The 20,846-nt window shown below is 40.1% G+C and overlaps 3 protein-coding genes across 3 annotated transcripts; all 3 read left to right on the forward strand.

The window, feature by feature from the left end:
* The first annotated feature begins 219 nt into the window (after nucleotides 1-219).
* LOC146979384 (snRNA-activating protein complex subunit 1-like) lies at nucleotides 220-3,910 on the forward strand. The gene is made up of 2 exons (XM_085788698.1): nucleotides 220-1,053; nucleotides 3,523-3,910. Exons 1-2 carry the CDS (start codon nucleotides 229-231, stop codon nucleotides 3,739-3,741), a joined length of 1,044 nt encoding a protein of 347 aa, XP_085644824.1. The 5' UTR covers nucleotides 220-228; the 3' UTR covers nucleotides 3,742-3,910.
* Nucleotides 3,911-4,980: 1,070 nt separating this feature from the next.
* Nucleotides 4,981-10,376, forward strand: arl9 (ADP-ribosylation factor-like 9). Its single transcript, XM_085789232.1, has 4 exons — nucleotides 4,981-5,352; nucleotides 7,231-7,408; nucleotides 7,502-7,677; nucleotides 8,885-10,376. The coding sequence occupies exons 1-4, from the start codon at nucleotides 5,158-5,160 to the stop codon at nucleotides 9,059-9,061; spliced, it is 726 nt and encodes a 241-aa protein (XP_085645358.1). The 5' UTR covers nucleotides 4,981-5,157; the 3' UTR covers nucleotides 9,062-10,376.
* Nucleotides 10,377-10,973: 597 nt separating this feature from the next.
* spmap2l (sperm microtubule associated protein 2 like) lies at nucleotides 10,974-20,846 on the forward strand. The gene is made up of 8 exons (XM_085788700.1): nucleotides 10,974-11,055; nucleotides 11,138-11,168; nucleotides 12,369-12,425; nucleotides 14,907-15,041; nucleotides 16,751-16,873; nucleotides 18,719-18,863; nucleotides 20,077-20,211; nucleotides 20,697-20,846. Exons 1-8 carry the CDS (start codon nucleotides 11,037-11,039, stop codon nucleotides 20,826-20,828), a joined length of 777 nt encoding a protein of 258 aa, XP_085644826.1. The 5' UTR covers nucleotides 10,974-11,036; the 3' UTR covers nucleotides 20,829-20,846.

Here is a 20,846-nt window from a genome sequence, read left to right on the forward strand (position 1 = left end):
GGACTTTAATCACTGAGAGCTGCAGCTGCATGTGTGCATGATGCAGCTCCATCTCTGATTGGTTGATTGATGTCTGATTACCATAATTAACCCCACCCACTCTTACACACAGCACTCGTGTGATTGGCTGCTGGAGACTGAGCCCTCACCTGGTTGTTGTGCAGCCTTGTTTCTGCTCCTCAGTTTGACCTACAGCAGCAGCAGCAGAGACAGGGAGTTGCTGCCACGATGCCTCGCACGCCCCCGACCTTCTCCGACTTCTACTTCGAGCCTCTGACGGAGGACGTGGAGCAGCTCCTGGCTCGTTTCCAGCAGACCAACTCCGTGAGGTACGAGGTGTTTTCGTCCATCTGGAGAGACATGAGCTTCTCTGACGTCTTCACGGGGATCCCGCCGCACCTGAGCGAGATGCGGCGGTTCTCCAGGGTGACGCTGGCCACGGCGATGAAGTACTTCCTGCCGCCTCACAGCTACCAGATCAGAGTGGGAGGCCTCTACCTGCTGTTCGCCTTCTACAGCACGCAGCCCACCGTCACGCCCGTGGCCATCAGACTGGCGCTGAAGGACTGGGTCCACGTGCAGAAGTTCCTCAAGGACTCCGTGGAGGCCGGGCACCAGGACGTGCTCTACGTTTACCACAAGCTGGTGGCGACTCGAGCCATCCACTACGCCGCCATGACGCACTTCCTCACCTTCCAGAAGCAGAGGAAGCCCAAGAAGGAGCCGGTGTGCGAGGAGTTCCTGGACAGGAGCACGGCCGTGCAGGATCTCATGTCCTTGGAGATCCTGGACGAGGTCGCCAACGTCCAGAGCCGGTACGAGAAGATGAAGGCGGCCACGGCGGGGGTTGGCGGCCAGGTCGCCATGACCCAGCCGGAGTTCGTCTCCCGCCTAAAGGAGTGCATGTTGGAGTTCCTCGCCTGGCAGCAGGAGGCTTCCTCTCAGGATGACAAACACAAGAAGGCGGGAAGCGACGAGAAGAAGCCGGCCGGCGCCACCACCAGGGCTCAGCTCCTCACCTCCATCAAAAACAAGAGCTACAGCAGCTTCCAGGTAGGGATGTTAATGCTCGAAGCAGACGGTTCGACACAGTATCGATCTTTCAAAGCAGAAGTATCGCGATGTGTCGATGCCTCGCTTCACCATAGACCAGAGGGGCATCTTTATGCAAATGAGAGTGACTGAGGCATCCTGGGTAATTTAGGGGCAGCGCCTGGCCAAAGATATTCAAAATGGAAAGATACTCCATGAGAGGCTGCTCCAATGATATGAAATGGTATACACTTCCTGTCTCTCTAAATGGGCGTGGCCAACCGTCACCCCACCTCGTCTGTGAACGTGTGTGTGGATTTATACAATTTGTAGGTAGATGAAAGTGAGATATTTATATTTTCTTATGATAACATTAAATATTTACACTACTAACAGTAATATTTAGAATGACAAAAATAATTTAAATCATTTTCACGGGAGTTCGTGGCCGTTTGTTTGACGTTGCCTAGGAGATCGGTGCCAAATCTCGCGAGAGTGTGTCGTAGAGACAGAGACAGGTCTGGAACAAAGTGGATTTTCTCCTGATGTGTCCGTCTGAAAATTGCCATTTTCATGTCAAACTGTTCAGAAGAGATGTGGCTTGTGAGAAATGAGTCCAAAATTTACTTCAGTGACTGTGGGGAGAAAGACCCGACCATAATCGGTGTTCACGTTCAATTTTCCCATTGGAGTCAATACACTCCAAGCTGCCTCTGGTCTCTCTAAAGGGGCGTGGCCGTGCAGAAGCCCACGTGACATTCATACAGGAAGCTGACTCGTCATGGAAGGTCTTGGTTTATAAACCGTCTTTGGTTCAGCCTAACTGGCTTGACAAACTACCTAACAAAAAGTTGGCTATTAACAGGCTATTTACAGACAACACTTACAGCCAAAACCTACCCGGTGATTCGACCAAATACGTGTAGATGTCTGGGTAAGACATTTCTGGCCACTGTGTGGAGTCATTGATCATTGTGGGAGGCTAAATGAGCATACCGGTAGATTAATTAATTGTAATTTTTCAAGATAGCGTGAACGGTGGGTTTCAAAGAGGGTGTCAAAATAATTATGAGACATAGTGCTACAAAAGAAACAAAAAATAAAACATTCAAATTGATTGTCAGTTAGTCTACGCTTCATCAAAACACAAAAAGCCACTGAGTGCAATTTAAAAATGTCGGGTGCTGCCCCTAAATTACCCAGGATGCATCAGTCATTCTCATTTGCATAGAGATGCCGCTCTGGTCTATGGCAAAAATCACGTGACTTTCCAAATGAAGCTTCCTTACGGCGTGTAGCGGCAGATTCGAATTTAGGGCAGAGTTTTCAAAATCACTCTACACTTCGTTTGACAGGAGGAGAGTTTTTGTGTGCGTTGTTGTGATAGTTTCATTGATTAACAACCAGAGAGAGTGCGTATAGGAAAGATTAGTACAAAAGACAGCCACACACACACACACACATTGAATCACAAAGAAGGGAAACAAACTGAAGCAAAGCTCAACTCAAATGATCTTGTTATTAACTAAAAATCAAAAGCCCTTCCCACTCTCGCCAGCATTTTGTACAGTTGTCATAACAGTTCCTATAGTAGCACAAGCATTTCCCACTTTTCTTCCACATTTTTGTATTTTGTATAATTTTTGTATTTCCTATCAGTTGCATATCTTTATTAGCCTACATACAGCATGTTATGAAGACACAATCACATTATAACCCAAGTGTTACAGAAAAAAACTGTCCAAAATTTCGAGTTGCACATAGAACCTTAAAGCAGAAGTAAGTGATATATTTGTGTTAATATAAGTCTTAAATAGTTATATCTTCCGACAGCAATCACTTACATAGAGTGTTTGGTCTGAAACACGGGTCTGTCAGTCACTCTGCTCTGCTCTGAGCCGAGGAGAAAACATTTATCGTATCCTACAGTTTTTATCCAATGAGGAGAGAGAACGGCATGCAGGGCTGTGTGTGCAGCCAAGGGACGCCGTGAATGTGGTGACGTAGGGACGAGGACTGTTATGGTGCGTTCAAGGAAACTCGTATTTTTCCGACCGTGAAGTGGTACCAGTTCGATCTGGTACGAGTTCACCGGTCGGAAGTTACGAGTGGCCGTTATAGTGACTTTCACCGGTAAAACAGGTCGGAAAAACACGACTGGGTTGCCTGAAACGCTACAAAGTCGTAAGTTGTGACTTGAAGCTGTAATTTACGATTTCAAAAGCCTGCCTGGAACGCAGCATTAGCGAAAACGACCGGACCACTTACTTCTGCTTTAATTGTTAAACGTACACCACAGTTCATGACACCTTGCCCTTTATTGTTTTGTGCAAATGCTATGTTAAAGGTTGATCAGCAGATGGCGCCATGTTGAATTGTGTCAAATGCTTCGAAACACTGAACCATTTCAACACAATTGCTTCATATTGATTCAGTGGTTCAGAAAGCTACTACTACTACTACTACTACTACTACTACTACTTCTTCCAGGAGGCGCCGAAGGCCCGGAGGCACCGCCAGGCCGCGACGGTGGAGTCGTCCAGCTCAGGAGGCGAGCAGCTGCAGGAGCACGTGAGCACTCGGAGGAGCAGGAACAGGCCGAGGTCTCTGAGCTCCCGGATCAGGCTGAGCCTCGGGCTGCCGCACGAGGAGCCGCAGGCCCGGGCCTGGCTGCTGAGCGCCCCCGAGGGGACGGCAGTGAGGAGGTGACCGCCAGGCCATGAGGGGGAGCCGGTTCAGTTTGTTTGTAAAAAGACATTTTAATTTAAGTATGATTAACGTTTGGATTTCTGTTGATTAGTTGCTGCATAAAGAGCCATTTAATTTGTCAATAAATGCATTGATCTGCTAATAAACTGGTTCTCATTTCATTTTTATAGCTGATAAACCTGTTGTCTGCACACAAATCAGCAAAACTGATAATTTGCAAACAGGTGGGTCAGAAAAAGCCATTATTTTTCTGACTATCTCTGTGGTGCAATGTGTAAAACATAGATGAAATTCTCATTTGTCTGATTAACCACCCAAAAATCCAATGAAGATGCAAAATGAAAGTAAAAGTGGTGAATCCTGGATTTCTGTGTTGATGCCTGTGGAAGTTAGTGAAAAAAAAAGTCTTAAGTGTAACAAGAATTTACAGTATGATAGAAAGAAAATATTTAACCTAAGAAGAACATACATACCTTGTTTTCAGACATTATTAAAACATCTATTTATTCATTAATTCATGTATATTTTACATTTATATATCTAGCTATGCAATTGTTTTAATAAATATTTTTTTTATGTTTTTAATAGAAATATTCATTTATGGGGCGGTGCGTGGCACAGTGGTTAAGGCGGCCGCCCCATGTACAGTAGCTAGGCTAACAGTCCTCAACGCAGGCGTCCCTGGTTCGAATCCCGCATCGGGCAGACCTTTCCTGCATGTCATTCCCATAATACATCCATGGTCATTCCCCCTCTCTCTGCCTCCCCCTTTCCTGTATCTATACTGTGTGCTATCTAATAAAAGGCAAAAACGCCTAAACTAAACTAAAAAAAATATACTTAAAAAAAAAGAAATATTCATTTATACATTTATTTGTCCGTTTAAAATAGATTTTTTTGTTTATCTAACTTTTTTACATTTATTCATTCATTCATATACACTTTTAGGCATTTGTTTGTACACCATTATATATATATATATATACTTTTTTTTTCTTTTTTTTAATAGAATTATTTATTTGTGCATTTATTTATTCATTTTATGTATTCCTTATGTATTTTTTTCTTGTATTGTAATATTTATTTCTCTGTTTCTGAGAGACGCCATGAGTTACGTCATGACGCAGCAACGGCGGCCCCTGGCGGTCGCACGGTGACGCTGCATCAACACAGCGCCGCCGCCGCCGCCGCCGCTTCAGCCCGGAAATATCGTTGGAAGAAACTTCCCCCGGAGGCTCGGAGCTTCCTGTGTGTGATAATCCACTTGTTGAGGAGCCGAGAGGAGAAACACAAGGGGAAGAAGTCAAACTTTAGGCTCCGCCACTAATACACACACACACAGCAGGATATAAGTTATAATATGATGCACCAGTCCGCCGTGTAAGAGCAGCAGCAGGAAGCCGCGGTCGGAGCACCATGTTCGGGCTGAGAGAAGTCGGAGTCCTCGGTGTCTCCGTGGTCGTAGCGGGAGGAGTCGCTTATCTGATCTGGAACTACGCGTCCTCCTCCGGGCGGAAGAAGCCGCAGGCCGGGGGAAAGAAGGAGGAGGAGGAGGAGGTGAAGAAGAAGGAGGAGAAGAAACAGCAGCAAGCACGAGCCGAGCCCACACAGGTAAATAAAAAATTAAAAAAAAATTACCCGGACAGGTGGAGATTTGTTATTATTAGTGCTATTATTATTATGACGTCGTTATTATTACTACAAACAGGTGGGTTTGAGCACCAGACATGGACCACAGGGCACTGGTAGACAGAAAACACGGCAAAAACTCAAAATCTTACCAAGAATATTTGTCTTATTTCTAGTCAAAATGTCATTTCTAGACAGTCAAGACTCATCACATAAAAAGTAGCTTGTTTTTAAGACACATTTTACTTCTTTCAAGCATATTTTCACTTGAAATAAGTAGAAAAATTTGATAGTGGAGCAAGTTTTTCTTTCTTATTTCAAGCACAAAAACTTGCTTTCACTGGCAGATTTTTCTAGTGCAAATTATCTCAAAACAAGTAGGCTACATTTTTAGGTGATGAGTCTTATTTTAAGTGGAAAGAGATTAGTTTTGACTAGAAATGAGACATTTTGGCAAGAAATAGGCTAAGACAAATATTCTTGAAAAGATTTGGGGTTTTTGCCGTGCACACAGTTTGTTTATTTCTCTATTTTCTACCTATATTACCTCTTTGTGGACATTTTTGCATCTTTTTGTGTTGAATTTTGTGGGGGTTTCTTTACATAGGCTATATATTCCCTCTATGTGGTCACTGTGCATGTGCTTGTTTGTATTGTGTCATTTTGCATCAGTATTTATTATTGTGTTTATGGTTTTTGTCCATTTAATTGGTTTATAGTCTTGTTGCTTTAAGTCTGTGTGGTAACTTGATGTTCAGACAGACTTGTTATGTGTCGTGTTCATTTAGCATCCCCTCTGCATTTGTTTTGTGTTTCTTATTATTAATTATGTGTCTGTTTTTTGGCCATTTTGCATCTATTTGTGCTGCTGTTGTGTTATTTTACTAGTTTTGTGGTCACTGTGTGTGTCTTTGAAGGCATTTTGTGCGCAATAATGAATGTTTGTGTCTATTTTTAGTTATTACGTGTTACTATTTGGTGTTGTAATTTAAGTCGGCCTCTATTTAATTGGTTTTCGGCTCTATTTTTAGTTTGTGTGGTCAGTGTTGCATGTCTCTGCAGAGATATTTTATGTCTAGACAGACTTATTTTGTGTTTCTGCTATTACATTTTGTTCATTTTGCATCTCTGCGTAAACGAATAGATGCAGAACAGTCACATTTTGTGTCTGTTTTGACTTGTTTTGTGTCTATTTCTAGCTCTAGTTGTTGTTGTTTGATCGACTTTCCAACATTAATTATTAACCGCCACTTCACACAGAGGCTCAGGGCCATTTCTAATGTACTATTTGTGTGCAAGTCTGGCTTTAATGTAACTAAGGTTAGACAGTGTTTCATTGGAGTAAAGGCCTTGTATTTCTATTTTTATTTCTATTTTACAGATGAATTGAAGATTTTTCTTCAATAGAAACAAAAATATTGTTTATGATTTACAGAAAACCATCCTTGTCGTATCAAACCCAGCCATTATGTGATGTATTTGAATGAATAGACATTTTTATGTTCGTGTCATGCCAACATTGTGGCCCATCCCATATGGGATTACAAGACACATTTACTGACAAATCAAAAAACTAGACAGTCCTTCCTGTTGGTACGTATCACTTTCAGTACTCATCTGTGTATCGCTCCTGGTCTCATTGCCCAGGCCTTTTCAATAAATAAAGAAAATGCAAATATTTTCAACTGAAAAAGATGTTTTTAGCTTCTCAGCATCATCCAACCACACACATTTGTTATTTGGATCTACCTTACTAAACAGTTTTTGTCTTATAAAGTCATAGAAAGGACAGTATAACACAAAATGAATTTCATTCTCCACCTAACTGTCTCCATGTGTGTTTTTTTTTATTTGCATCAGTCCGGGCCGGTGGAGTCGGGGGGGACCCAGGTTCTGGTTCTGGGTCTGGACGGAGCCGGTAAAACCAGTTTGCTGCACCGTCTGTCCACCGGGAGCCTGGAGCAGGACATGGAGTCGACGCAGGGCTTCAACGCCGTCTCCATCAACAGAGAAGACCTGCAGATCGAGTTCCTGGAGAGTGAGTCTGAGTTTTTATTTATTAAAAAACACCTGATAATAACTAGTCCAATGCGAACGTGACTCATGTGTGTGTCTGTTGTGTGTCCGTCAGTCGGAGGTAAGAAGGAGCTGCGACCCTACTGGCAGAGGTACATTTCCAAGGCGCTGCTCCTGGTGTTCGTGGTCGACTCCTCCAGCCCGCAGCTCTTCCCCGTTGCTAAGAAACATCTACACGAGCTGTTGACCTCTGACCCCCGGCTGCCTCTCATGGTGCTGGCCAACAAACAGGTGAGTGTGACAGAAAGAACACTTCAGGCCGCTTGTGATGAAAGCTGTTGTCAACGAAACCCGCTAAGTACTTCAAGAGAGATTTTTAACGCAGCTGATTCATTTTATTATCATGGATTATTTTTTTTTTACTATTATGGACATAAATATGAGAAAATAGAGAGTTAGTAATAAAATATTTATCACGGTTTCTCAGGATTCATGGTGCTGACGGCCTTAGATCGTCCTAATTTTGTCCTGAGTGGGAAAAGACCACGTGTGCTCCTGCCTGTGTCATTTGTAAACTTTCAATTCTCAAAATATAATGAATATGCAGTACTTAATGTAATACAGTATATAAGACTCAAATAAAGGTAGAAACAGTAAAAAAAAAAAAAGTTTATATTTATGCATAATAATAATAATATGATATTGCAAATATAAGAACATATTTAATGTTCATGATACCAGAAAATGAGCCGCTGATTTATTTTGTTGTGCAATTAATTAATCTTTAATCACTACGTTTTTGTTTCCTGGTGCCATGAAACATAGAAATAAAATCAGAGTTTATTGTTATTGTAAAATTTTAGTCTGAGAGCTGAGAAATAAACAAAACGATTTAAGTCAGAACATTATGTTTGATCCAAGAAGACAACACAGTGATTAACACGAAGGCTGCGATGCGATCTCTACTAAAGAATAAGAGTCAAACTGTTTTTGTTACTTGTTCTGCTACAAATCTGAAAAAATGTTGTTGTTTGTTCAAAACCTAAACTGCATCAACACTAGTAAAGCTGCTGTTTTTTAATTCAACAAAAACTGATGTTAGTGAGTTTCATTCATTACAAGACGCCATTACACTACAGAACATGTGTCATTGTCTGGTTTCACAAATGTCAACAAAAACAGATGCATACAATAAATTAAGATACAAAATAATGTGTTACCAATGTTCTTACATCAGGAAAATAAAATTAAATATCTATCAAGTGCATCGTATGATCTAAGTTTTTTCCAGGTAACAAGTTAAATGTCTAATTGTTTAATAGATGTAGAAGAAAAAGTAGAAGCAGTATCTTTGGAGTCAAGTCTTAAAATTTGAAAGATGGGTTGTTTTATTGAGATTATTTTTAAAATCACATATGAACTCTTCCAGGATCTGAAAAGTTAAACTCAATAATTAAAAAGTCAGATGATTATATTTTCATCTCCCTCTGGTCTGCAGGATCTGCCCGGCGCCTGCAGCATCACCGACCTCCACGAGGCTTTGTCCCTGTCCGAGGTCGGAGAGCGCCGGCTGTTCCTCATCGGTACCTACGTGAAGAAGGGCGAGGCGGAGCTCAGCTCGGGCGTCCAGGACGCCCGGGACCTGATCACAGAGATGGTGAACGAGGGCAGATAAACAAAAAGCAAAAAAAACAAAAAGAACAAACACTGTGTTTCTGTCTGTGGGCGGTTTGTTGTCACTTCATCCTGTGCTTTTGATAAAAGTTCAACAGTTTCTTTGCACTTTACTGTTTTCACTGAAGCAAGTCGGCTCAAACTCTTTTTTATTTATTTGTGAGAATATAAAACTTATTGTTTTGGGTTGTTACAGTTGGGATTGAAGCTCTTTTTGTTTTTGTTTACCAAATATTTCAGACTGATCTTTATATGAGATTATTTACATATTTTATCGCCACCAAAACTTTATTTTCCTTTTTTTTCATCCCTGCAGGTGATGTTGGGTCGATTTAAACCCTGTTAGCTCACTTCACTTCACGCTGAGCAACTCTAAAAGTAGCTCAGTGTGAACTGTGAAGTAACAGGTTTTAATGCAGCTGACACAGAGGCACAGTGGATTTAGTTCAGGCCACCTGCGGTTTGTAGTTTCATCACCAGCTGCGATTTTAACAGTTTGTTAGCGTCATGGTTGTGTTTTTCTAGTAGGAGACACAAGAAGGGCAGATAATAAAGTGTCTAATTTGGACTTTAATGTGATTTTATTCATCTTTAAGTTGCACCAGGGCAAGATTTTTAAGAGGAAATTAACATATCAGTCCATAAGTTTTAGTTTTTGTCCATTTTTCCCCAAAATCCACAGCACAAAAACACAAAACTCCTGCTGTGCTCAAGATTTCTGCCTCTTTGTTTTTTTTAATTTCTATTATTTGAACAGTGACTGCATTCTGCCATGTGGGGCCGCCAACGCGCAGCTTTAAAGACAAACATCATTTCAACAGGAAACCATGGTTGTTGTCTGTTTGTTGTGATTTTCACCGATGATGTAACCAAACCTTTAACTACATGGTGTGTTTTGTCACTGTGAGTGGTGGCGTTAAATTACAACAACAAAAACACTGTAACTTTTGTTTTGTCGTCATCTTGAGGAGGAGACGAGATATTATAAATTACATGATGTGTTTCACTTAATATCTTTTTGAATAAGCTTTAAATCTTATTTGCTGTTCAGAGAGACGTTACCCTGTTTATTTTACCACTGTTTTATTTTATGTAATTACATTGTCGAAGTGCGTTTAAACCTCTGTATATGTACAAATGTGACTGAGGAATGTAGCCTAACGGTTTCAGAAAAGCACATTTTCTGTTACTATACCAAAACAAAAACAACAATAGCAACAGCAACAAACAGGTCAAAGTGTTGTGTGAAAAGATAAAGATGCCTCCCAGTTTGATAAAGTCTTACAAAGTGTTTTTCACATTTAAATAAAAATGTTTACAGTTAACTGCTCAGTGTAGTTTGTCTATTATTGTTGTCTTTTCTTATATTATACACCATAATTAGTGTATTTCAATGTAGTATTTCACTCTACTTTTATATACCTTTAGTGTATTGTGGTTTATAATGAATTCTGATAATGAACTATACATGAAAAACCCAAATTAGTAACAAGAGATGACTCTTGGCAAGAGATATAAACACACAATCAATGCTTTGTATTGGATTTATATCAAATTGCATTGCAAATAAACCAAAACAAAATATTAGCTGAGGTATTTAGGGGATACAGTTTAATAATATTGATAATATTAGCTTATCTGAGAATGTATATTGACTCCTGAGGTGATTAAAAACCTAAAAACCAGTTGTTTCCTGTGTCAGAGAAACATTTATACATTTATTATATATGTGAAAACCCTGCAGCCGCTGCCTTTGACCTCATTGTATCACTTTTCCTCCTCAACATCCTGCGTTAAGAAATCTTGAGACGACGGGAGGGATGGAGGACGGTTTAACCGCTCAGACTCCGGTTTCAAGGAGTCCGCTGGTTGGCTGGTGGTTGCCAAGGACTCCCGGCGCCGTGGCAACAGCAGGAGATTAGTGTGTGTGGCATCGGGCCAGTGTGACGGACACACAAGCTCTGCTGCAGGTGGAGATGGTGTCGGACACACAAGGTAGATGTAAACGATTTAAGATCAATATAATATGTTCAGCTGAAGATGATGATGGTTATGGTCTGATGTGATGTTGTTGCAGGTGTTCGGTCCAGATTTGGTCCATCCAAAAGGTGAAGTGAAGTCTTTTTTTAATCAGTTTTTTTACTTTTCTTTATTTGTGTCAATAAGTTTAATCCTACTAAGATGATACCAACTTTTAAAAACTTATTGAATATGCACTGGAGTGTGTTTGTTCTGTTAAAATCTCAGGTTTAAATGTTTTACAGGTGAAATTATTATCAGATTGTCGTAGTTTGCACAATTGAAGTATTGTGTTTTTAATTATTTGAGGAGATTTTTTTGTAGATATTTATTTCTTCTATGTTTTTGGTTTTTCTACAGTTCTTGCACTTTTATTAGTATGAAAACATTCAGTTGCTGCTGCAGTGGCCTCGCCTGTTTGTATGTGAAGTTCACATTTAATTAGGTCGTATTCTTATATATTTTGTGTTTTTTGAATTATTAGAAATTACTACAGCTTTGTGTAACCTTACACATACCATCAACAAAAATAATATCTATCTATCTATCTATCTATCTATCTATCTATCTATCTATCTATCTATCTATCTATCTATCTATCTATCTATCTATCTATCTGTCTATCTATTTATTCCACTCCCTCTGTCTCTTTCCTTCTTTCTTTATTTCTTTCTATCTACCCCGTCTCTCTGTCTTTTTACTTCTTTCTTTCTATCTATCCACCCCCTCTGTCTTTCTTTCTCTTTCTGTATTTCTTTCTATCTACCCCATCTCTCTGTCTTTTTACTTCTTTCTTTCTTTCTACCCCCTTTCTCTGTCTTTTTACGTCTTTCTTTCTCTATTTCTGTATTTCTTTCTATCTACCCCGTCTCTCTGTCTTATTACTTCTGATTACCTGATGTAATCTCAGTCTCTATTGTTCTGTATTTGTCTTTAATCAAAAAAATAAATCATATTTCTATATTTCTGCTTCTTTCTCTTCCCTCATGCGTAACTCTGGTCTCCTTCACTCTGAGCTGCCAAATAAAAAACCACTGCGATGAAAACTAAAGACTCTCGGATAAACTCTGACAGTTTCATCTTTCAGTTTGATTAGTGACCACAGCAGGGACAAAACCCTCTGCTCTGTTTACACTCAGGAGCAGGAGCAGCTTTGAGATGTTTCACCACTGCCAGAAAGAGTAGAAAACCCTCCACAGAAACATGAAGTGCCTGAAATACACTTGTATTTGATGATTTGCTGATTTGTTACTTTTTTACATTTTTGTGTGTGTTTCTTTTTCTGGCAGAGTACTGGAGCTGGCGCAGCACAAAACCTCTAAAACAATTTGGGCTACAACTCCGTGGTGAGCAGCCGAGTTATAAATTTTTATTTTTTTTCACTCCTCTTCCAGCTCTTACATCATGTGAGGTTGGATGTTTGCTCATTGATCCAAGAATCCACCAATCACCAATAGTGCATGTTTCCTTTCGTTAAACCGACCTGAAAACAGATGTCTGGCACAATCAGAGCAAACAGAGACCACGTCTGATTGAAAGTACCATTGTTTCATTTGGTGATTGACCGCTCTGAAAATATGTATTCTGCTCCTGCATCCACATCCACATCCACATACTGTATACACATGCACATACACATCCACATCTCCTTCTCATTGATCAGTTTGAGGCTGAACCGAGGCGACCAGGAGCCAGTATGGCCGCTGGTCGGCCTTGGAGCTTGGAGCCAACAACAAACAATAAATTGTAGTTTATCGATGTAGAAAACTTGACAATTTAGTCCCTTACAAACCATTAAAGTCAGTAATGAAAGAAACAGACGAGACATAAGTAAAAAGTTTGGTTTTCTCTTGTTGTTGAATTGATTCCCTTTGGGTCAAACCAATTATAAGACATCTACTGAGTTCACCACTGGTTTTAGTGAACTTAAAGCAGAAGTAAGCGATCCGGTCGTTTTGGCTAACTTCCTGTCAGCGGATGGAGTTAGCAGTCCCCGCCCTCGTCCGTACGTCACCACATTCACGCGCATCCCTTGGCTGCACACACAGAGAGGACCGCCCCTTTATGCCGTTCTCTCTCCTCATTGGATAAAGGTTGTAGGATACAAGGAAAGTTTTCTCCTCGGCTTACAGCAGAGCAGAGTGACTGACAGACCCGTGTTTCAGACCAAACACTCTATATAAGTGATTGCTGTCAGAAGATATAACTATTTAAGACTTATATTAACACAAACTTTCTGCTTACTTCTGCTTTAATGAGTTATCAATAGTAGACATGATGTCATTATGCAAAAATAATAATCAGTTAGAAGATCATCTCATTCAACAAAAACAACCAGTATCTCAGAAAATGCCAATTTTTACTAAATCTGGATGAAAACATCCTATATCAATACTGTATGTCATAGCCAATATTGCCGCTGGTCAGCCTTGGAGCTTGGAGCCAATTACAACAAACAATAAATTGTAGTTTATCGAAAAAAAACTTGACAATTCAATAATGAAAGAAACAGACAAGATAGAAGTAAAGACAGAGTTTTGTTTTCTCTTGTTGTTGAATCAAATCTTTTGGGTCAAAGCAAGACATCCATAGAGTTCATCATTGGTTTTGTGAACGTAGTGAGTGATCAATAGTAGAGAATAGAGATGATGTCATTATGCGAAATAATAATTTAGTAGTGAGAAGTAAGAAGATTATTTCATCTCACAAAAAGCCATTTTTTACGATATGAAAATGGTAAAATAACCAAAATCTGGATGAAAACATCCTTTATCAATACTGTATGTCATATCTTTTGACTCTAAACTTAAATCAGCAGTTTCCTCTCTTTATTAATGATCAGTGAGAAGCTGAACTGAGGTGATAAGGAGCCAATATGGCCCCTGTCAGCCTCAGCACTCGGAGCCGGTCCAAGTGCAAGAATCCAATACCTGGCCAAGCGCAAATAAAAAAGACAATTCAGTCAATTTGATACGTTTTCTGTCTGATGAATTGTAGACAATTTTGTGATTGATAAACCATTAAAGTCATTAATTAAAAAGGAGATGATCTAGAGGTAAAGAAACTAGGATTTTGTTTGTTTGTTTTTCTTTTGTTGTTCAATTGAATTTGCATTGCATCTGTAGAGGTCACCATTGGTTTTGAGAACTAAATGAGTGATTAATAGAAGTGATGACTTCATTATGCTAAATAACAATAATTACCTAAGGTATTTCCAGTTTAAAAAATGCAATAATTATGACAAAAAATATTAAAATAACTTAAATCTGGATGAAAACATCCTTTATCAATATTGTAATGTCACATATCTGATATCTCAACTCTTTAGCTTAAATCAGCACTTTCCTCTCTGTCATTGATCAGTGAGAAGTTGAACTGGGGCAACCAGGAGCCAATATGGCCGCTGTCCGCCTCGGAGCCGGTCTAAGTACAAGAATCTCATCCGATTCAATCAATTTGATACGTTTCTGTTCAATAATGTTTGTCGATGGAAAATACTAATTTTGTGATTGAGAAACCATTAAAGTCAATAACTACCGTTGTTGTTGAATCGAAACATTTGCAGAGATCGCCATTGGTTTTGTGAAGTAGGTGAGTGATAAATAATAGAGAGGAATTCGTAATCGTAATGCCAAATGATTTGAATGACCAATTCCCCAAAAAGGTAATTTAATTTAGCAAAAACAACCAGAATCTCAGAAAAAATGCAATATTTATGATATAAAGATGGATGAAAAAGTTGGATGAAAACATCCTTTATCAATACACATCACATCTCTCGACTCTTTAGCTTAAATCAGCACTTTCTCCTCTCTGTCATTGATCAGTGAGAAGCTGAACTGGGGCAACCAGGAGCCAATATGGCCGCTGTCGGCCTCTGCGCTCGGAGCCAGTCCAAGTGCAAGAATCCAATACCTGGCGAGGCACAAAAGAGACTTCTCAGCAAGGGAGGACCACCGGAGGTAACTGTAGCCTGCAGTCTGCAGCCCGAACATTATTGATGACTCCATCAAAAAAGCATGAGAGCCTGAGAGGTTTGTGTTTGTTTGTGTTCAGGGAGTGTACACAAGCTTTTACCGTTGTGCTGCATCGACGCTATTTGTGGAAATGTTCTGCTGGGTAATAACTTCAAGAAAGTCTCCCTGATGATTCAGGAAACTTTTTAAAAGCCACGTTCAGGGACCGGAGCCAAGATGCATCCTGGGAGCTGTCGGGCTCAATTAACAGAAGGGGGAAGAAGACCTGATTGTGGTTACAGCCCCCGAGGGTTTTATTTTGATAATGTTTGTTGCTTCCTGACTCAGCCGTCACATTAAAAGCACAGAAAGTGTAACTCAATCAAGAAGAAGAAGCCCACGCAGGAAGTTGCAGCTCCCAGGAAAATAATAATCATTTACTGTAATTGATGATGATGCTGATGACTGCGATCGATCACCTGCTGGTTTGTTCATCGGAGAGTGATGAGTACGTACAGATGAACGGACTAAATTGAATCTGTGATGAATGCATTTGCAGGTCTGTTGTGTCTGATAATTACACGACTGTAATCACATCAGTCTGCGCTACACAGGTCTCGTCCATCTTCTTCATTTCTAATCTAATTATTTGGAAAAACCCGTCACTATGAGAGCGTCTGCTCCTGTTCCACTGTCTGTTTATTTATACCAGGAAGCAGATATCATTGTATTATGATGGTGGGATTACCATAAGTATGAGTGACGGCTTCAATACACGGCTTAATTTCATTAACAATTCATCCTCTTATTATCATCTTAATTAATCACACAGGTCTCTAGAGCATGTTTGCTTTGTCTGGGTTGTTTTAATAGGCGAAACCACAAATATATTAAGCAATCAAGAAGCTGGAACTAATCAATGTTTGGTGCTTATGCTTGATTTTGCATTGATTGACAGTTCAATCAATGTAATCCATTTTTTGTCCACCAACTTGTAGTTTATGGATCAAAAAATACTCAACAATTTTGTAATCAATAAACCATTAAAATCATTAATTAAAGAAAAAGATTCACTGGACACAAAGAGATTAGGTTATCAGAGTTTCTGTTTTCCTTTGTTATTTTGTTGAATTGAATCTCTTTGGATTTCAGATTGTTGTTTTGACTAAAAAAAAGACCTTTCAAAGAGTCGCCATTGGCTTTGTGAATCATATGAGTGATTAATAACAAAGAAAAAACTTCATTAAGCAATGAATTAATAATTACCCATGCGTAAGATTCTTGCTGAATTTTGTTCAGCAAGAACAGTCAGAAACTAAGAAAGGGCAACACACATTGTATAAAATGACATTAAAATAACTAAAATCAATACGCACATCGTTTTGTAGAATCAAGTCTTTGTTGTTCTTCGATTGACCATTGATACGAAAAGTCTTGGAGATTACTCAGCTCTTTATCACCATTATGGGTTATTGTTGTGTTAAAGAACAAAAACTTGATCAGAATGTCGTCATCAGCGGGAAACAAGTCGCAGTCTCAATGTTTCTCCTCATACCTCCATCATCGGCTGAGCTCTGACACTCATCCATTGTTCTCTACTACACCCTCCCTCCTTCCCTCTGACTACACTCCACATTGTTTTGTCCCTGACTCACAACACAACACAACATACCACGCTATAATAGCCGTGGTAATAAGCTTCCATTTTCCTACAGGAAGGAGGAGGAGGCGAGCGTCTTCAGGAAAACACAGCGTCCTTCCTCCAGGACGAACCGGTACGAGGACATTGTCCGCCTGTCAACACCCAGAACCAGGAGCCGCGGCTCCCAGGAACCAGGGTAATCACCGCGTTAGTCATCAATCAATACCCAATACGTTAAGTTAAACTGGGAAAAACCAAACAAGCCCAAGTAAAATGAGTGTGTTAGTATATGGCCTGTATTATCTACAAATAGCCCCTAAGTAATTGCAGTAGAAGACTCTCTGCACTCCTCCCGTTAGCAATGCCAGCCCATAGCCCTGCCCAGAGATTTACAACATACATTGTTGTGAATGGACCCAAAGAAACGGCCTATTTTCGTGGCATAAAAGAGGTTTTACGTGAAAAAAAAAAAACACAGTTCCATTGTTCGCTATAATATAATTTTTTCCAGCCCTTCAAAGTGCAGGAAAAACACTGTTTTTATTTGGACCTAACCAACTGCTGATCACCCTGGGTCGGAGGGATACGTGAGTTGGTTAGGTCCAAATAAAAACTGTGTTTTTCCTGCACTTTGAAGGGCTGGAAAAAATTATATTATAGCGAACAATGGAACTGTGTAATTTTTTTCACGTAAAACCTCTTTTAGGCCACGAAAATAGGCCGTTTCTTTGGGTCCATTCACAACACTGTATGTTGTAAATCTCTGGGCAGGGCTATGGGATGGCGTTGCTAACGGGAGGAGTGCAGAGAGTCTTCTACTGCAATTAAAGTACTTAGGGGCTATTTGTAGATCATACAACCCCACTTTAAACTATACTATATATACTATAACTATAATGGTGTTTCTGTTATTCATTATCAATCTGAACATAAGAAAAGTGATTGTTTGTTGTCAAGTACTAACAGTTTTCCCGCTGAATCTCAATGTATTGTTACTGACAGCAACAGTTTGGAAACGTATTTACCACATTAAAACTGCTGCTTTGATGTGAAGACGTGTGCATGGTATGTAAAGCAGCTCCATGACAAACTCTTCAGGTATCTGTTTTACAGATTGTCTCCACCTCCAGCTCTGCAGTACTACAGACCTCCATGTCACCGGTGTTTTGGCAGATTTGCGACTCCGAGCTCCAAAAGCTTTTCATTCTCCCCTCAGGGAGCCCGCATACAAACCAAAGTCTAGAATTTAATCACTCCAGAATGAAACATATCATAAAGTTAGACTGGAGAAGGCCAAACAGAGGCCCGCGTCCAACACTAACGTCGTAGCTGTTTGAGGAAGCCAACGTTTGGACATCTGTTATTTCACTGTCAGACTGTGGGAGAGTGAAGAGCGGAGACAATAGAGCTTATTGTCCACAGTTCAGGACCCCTGGGACGATCGCAGACAGCCGCGGAAGTCTTTTTATAAATCCTCAACGCCGCAGCCGCAGAACATGGTGCTGTTGGGATGGAGATTCATCCATCCAGGGTTTTATATTCTCAGCTCAGTAGGACACAAAATGAATGCATCACTGTACATTGATAGCTGTTTTGATGCCAAATGCACAACAAATAATAATCTCCAGCAGTGGAGACTTAGACCTCACATGTTGTTGCTCCATAGAAACGAAACCAACAAAAAATAAAGAAATGGAGACAGATAAACAAATCAAATACAAAACACAAGGCAGAACCACGTGGCAGCAGATAAAAATCAAATACTTTCCCCTCCAAAATTAAACAGATCATAAATCTACCCCTTCAGAATAAAAGCGTAACCCTACCTAACCTAACTTAACAAAGAACAAAGTAATTGTTGTTCTTTTACAGAACATTTAAATACCTAAGGAAGAAAGAGAATCCATTCATCAGGTTTCTGGATGTAGGATCTTTTTAATTCATCAAGACAAAGAGGAATAAAGTCTAAGACGAATACAGCTCAGTTGTTTTATGCCATGCAGCGTGTTTTAGAGGCATCTCTGCTCTGTTGGTCCCACAGGCCTCCTCCTCACACACCTCAGTGTGAGAATAACTGTCCTATCTGGCACATCGACCCGAGAGTGAAAACTGCTGTGATCACACCTCGACTGCTGCAGCTCTCACAGCCCAAACTGAACCATCCAGACTTCCAAAGCAACAGAGAGGTGAGATCCTGCAGCACAGATAATAATAAACACTGACAAAAAAAACACAGGTGATTAGAAGAAGATGTCACCTGAAAAGTTGATTTTATGGAACTTCTTCTGATCCTGTGAAGTGAAGTGAAGTGTGTATGACGGAATGTAACACAAATGTCTAAAAGAAATAAAGGATGTGCCATAAAAACATGGCAGACGATATTCAAACAATTTGCAAACAAAATATGCAAAATAAAAAAATAAGTATAAGTTGCATAGTCTGAGATTGAGAGGATTGAGAAGAAGTAAAACGTATTCACTTACACCCCTTCTCTATAACATATTATACTATATCGGCATATATAAACATATTAATAATACATGTTTCCATAAGCGCAACAATACCACCTAGTAATACCAACATTTTCTTCATATCATCATATCATTCCTATATTTCATAAGGATTAAATCTTTGTGTTTCTTTTTAAACAGTTTAAAATTTGGACATGCTTTATTTCCACTTCAAATCCATTAAGACTATTATGTTATAAATGAACTTAAATCATAGCTGAGGGTTTCTGTTCTGTCAACACCACATGATTACTTTGGTGTTTTTACATTTATGGCACGACAAGCTTTTCTAAGAAATTTTGTTTTAATCATTTATTTTATCATTTAAACGTTTTTGCTACAGTTACAAATGCGTCGTCAATTTATTCTGCTGTGAAATGAACAACTCGGATATTGCAACTTAAAATTGCATCCAAAACAACCCCTGTTTGCGGACCAGATGTCCCCTAAACGCCTCACAATAGAAGCTACAATATCCACATTCTTTCCACGCCACACATGCAGAATACAATTTACAGATCTCCCTTGAACGCCACAGACTTACCCCACTCACAGATATGCAAAACATCTTGCAGGTTGGTTGTGCAAGTTTGTGTTGCAGCTGAACCCCCAATCTTTACTGTGTTATCAAACTCTTCACACCCTACTGGTGCTGTGGTGGACGATGTGACAAGATGGTGTGAGACAATAGAAATGACATATATCTGATTATATTAGACCACTGCAAGAATGTATTATACATCTTTGTACAACAGAGTTTATGATTGTTTCTCAAATTGAGACTTTCTGGTACAGGAATTCATTATTTCTTTATTTTTTAAATACCTAAGTGATGGTTAAAGGACTGATTTACCCTTTAGAGATCAGTTAATTTTCTCTGTGTCCTCAGAACGCCGCCTCCGTCGTGTCCTTGGCATCCAGAGGAACCCGAGTCCCTCAGCGACTGGTTCGGCTGTCGCTGCCCAGACTGAAGCAGAGCAACATCTGCTGCGAGCTCGGACGTCCGGAGGAGCCGATCTGGAAAGTAAGAGCAGTCATTGACTACTATCTACCGTCCTCACCTGAAGGATTTCTATCATTTAAAACCAATACAAGACTCACAATCCACTGATATCGGGAGTAACTAATCCCCCTGAGACTGTGTCAACAGCAGCAAACACAAAGACAGAAGACAACAGCATTATCTGGCCTGGGCGCTCTACATCAGCAGCTGTGAAGTTAAACATGATGAATAGATCATTACATTAATTGTGGAAATTTCCAATAATTGCCATCAGCCCAGTGACTAATGTGTTGTCTGCTTGCACGCAAGTTTCCAGATTTTTATTGCCCATCCATTGTTTTGCAGTCTGGTTCTGAGGCTGATTAATGGCTTTGAAGACATGAGTTCTGGGTTCATTACTTTCTGAGTTTTCTCTGGCATTTCCTTCTCAGACCCCCCCTCTGACTTCTTTTATACCACACATCTCCTCAGACTCCTCTCATGTTGTTCATCGTGTGTAAAACCAGGTTTCTGCGGCGGCGAGGAAAGCCGCAACAAGCGCTCGAGTTGAGATGCTGGCATGTCCGAAGCGGCTTTCTGAGGACTACGTCCCTCCACGACGCCCAGAGTGGAGCCGGAGAAACACCATGTCCACCTGAGCCCCAGCACCAAAACCA

The sequence above is a fragment of the Trachurus japonicus genome, chromosome 10 (assembly GCF_045865225.1).
Source record: "Trachurus japonicus isolate A0001 chromosome 10, Traja_1.0".
In the NCBI taxonomy this organism is placed as follows: domain Eukaryota; kingdom Metazoa; phylum Chordata; class Actinopteri; order Carangiformes; family Carangidae; genus Trachurus; species Trachurus japonicus.

Bases quoted from the DNA above. Each gene is read 5' to 3' on its own strand.
- LOC146979384 (XM_085788698.1), top strand. From the start codon at position 229: ATGCCTCGCACGCCCCCGACCTTCTCCGACTTCTACTTCGAGCCTCTG. The intron at 1,054-3,522 runs GTAGGGATGTTA...TACTTCTTCCAG, and splicing joins AGAGCTACAGCAGCTTCCAG to GAGGCGCCGAAGGCCCGGAG.
- arl9 (XM_085789232.1), top strand. From the start codon at position 5,158: ATGTTCGGGCTGAGAGAAGTCGGAGTCCTCGGTGTCTCCGTGGTCGTA. The intron at 7,409-7,501 runs GTGAGTCTGAGT...TGTGTCCGTCAG, and splicing joins GCAGATCGAGTTCCTGGAGA to TCGGAGGTAAGAAGGAGCTG. The intron at 7,678-8,884 runs GTGAGTGTGACA...TCTGGTCTGCAG, and splicing joins TGGTGCTGGCCAACAAACAG to GATCTGCCCGGCGCCTGCAG.
- spmap2l (XM_085788700.1), top strand. The intron at 12,426-14,906 runs GTGAGCAGCCGA...GTCATTGATCAG, and splicing joins ATTTGGGCTACAACTCCGTG to TGAGAAGCTGAACTGGGGCA. The intron at 20,212-20,696 runs GTAAGAGCAGTC...GTGTAAAACCAG, and splicing joins CGGAGGAGCCGATCTGGAAA to GTTTCTGCGGCGGCGAGGAA.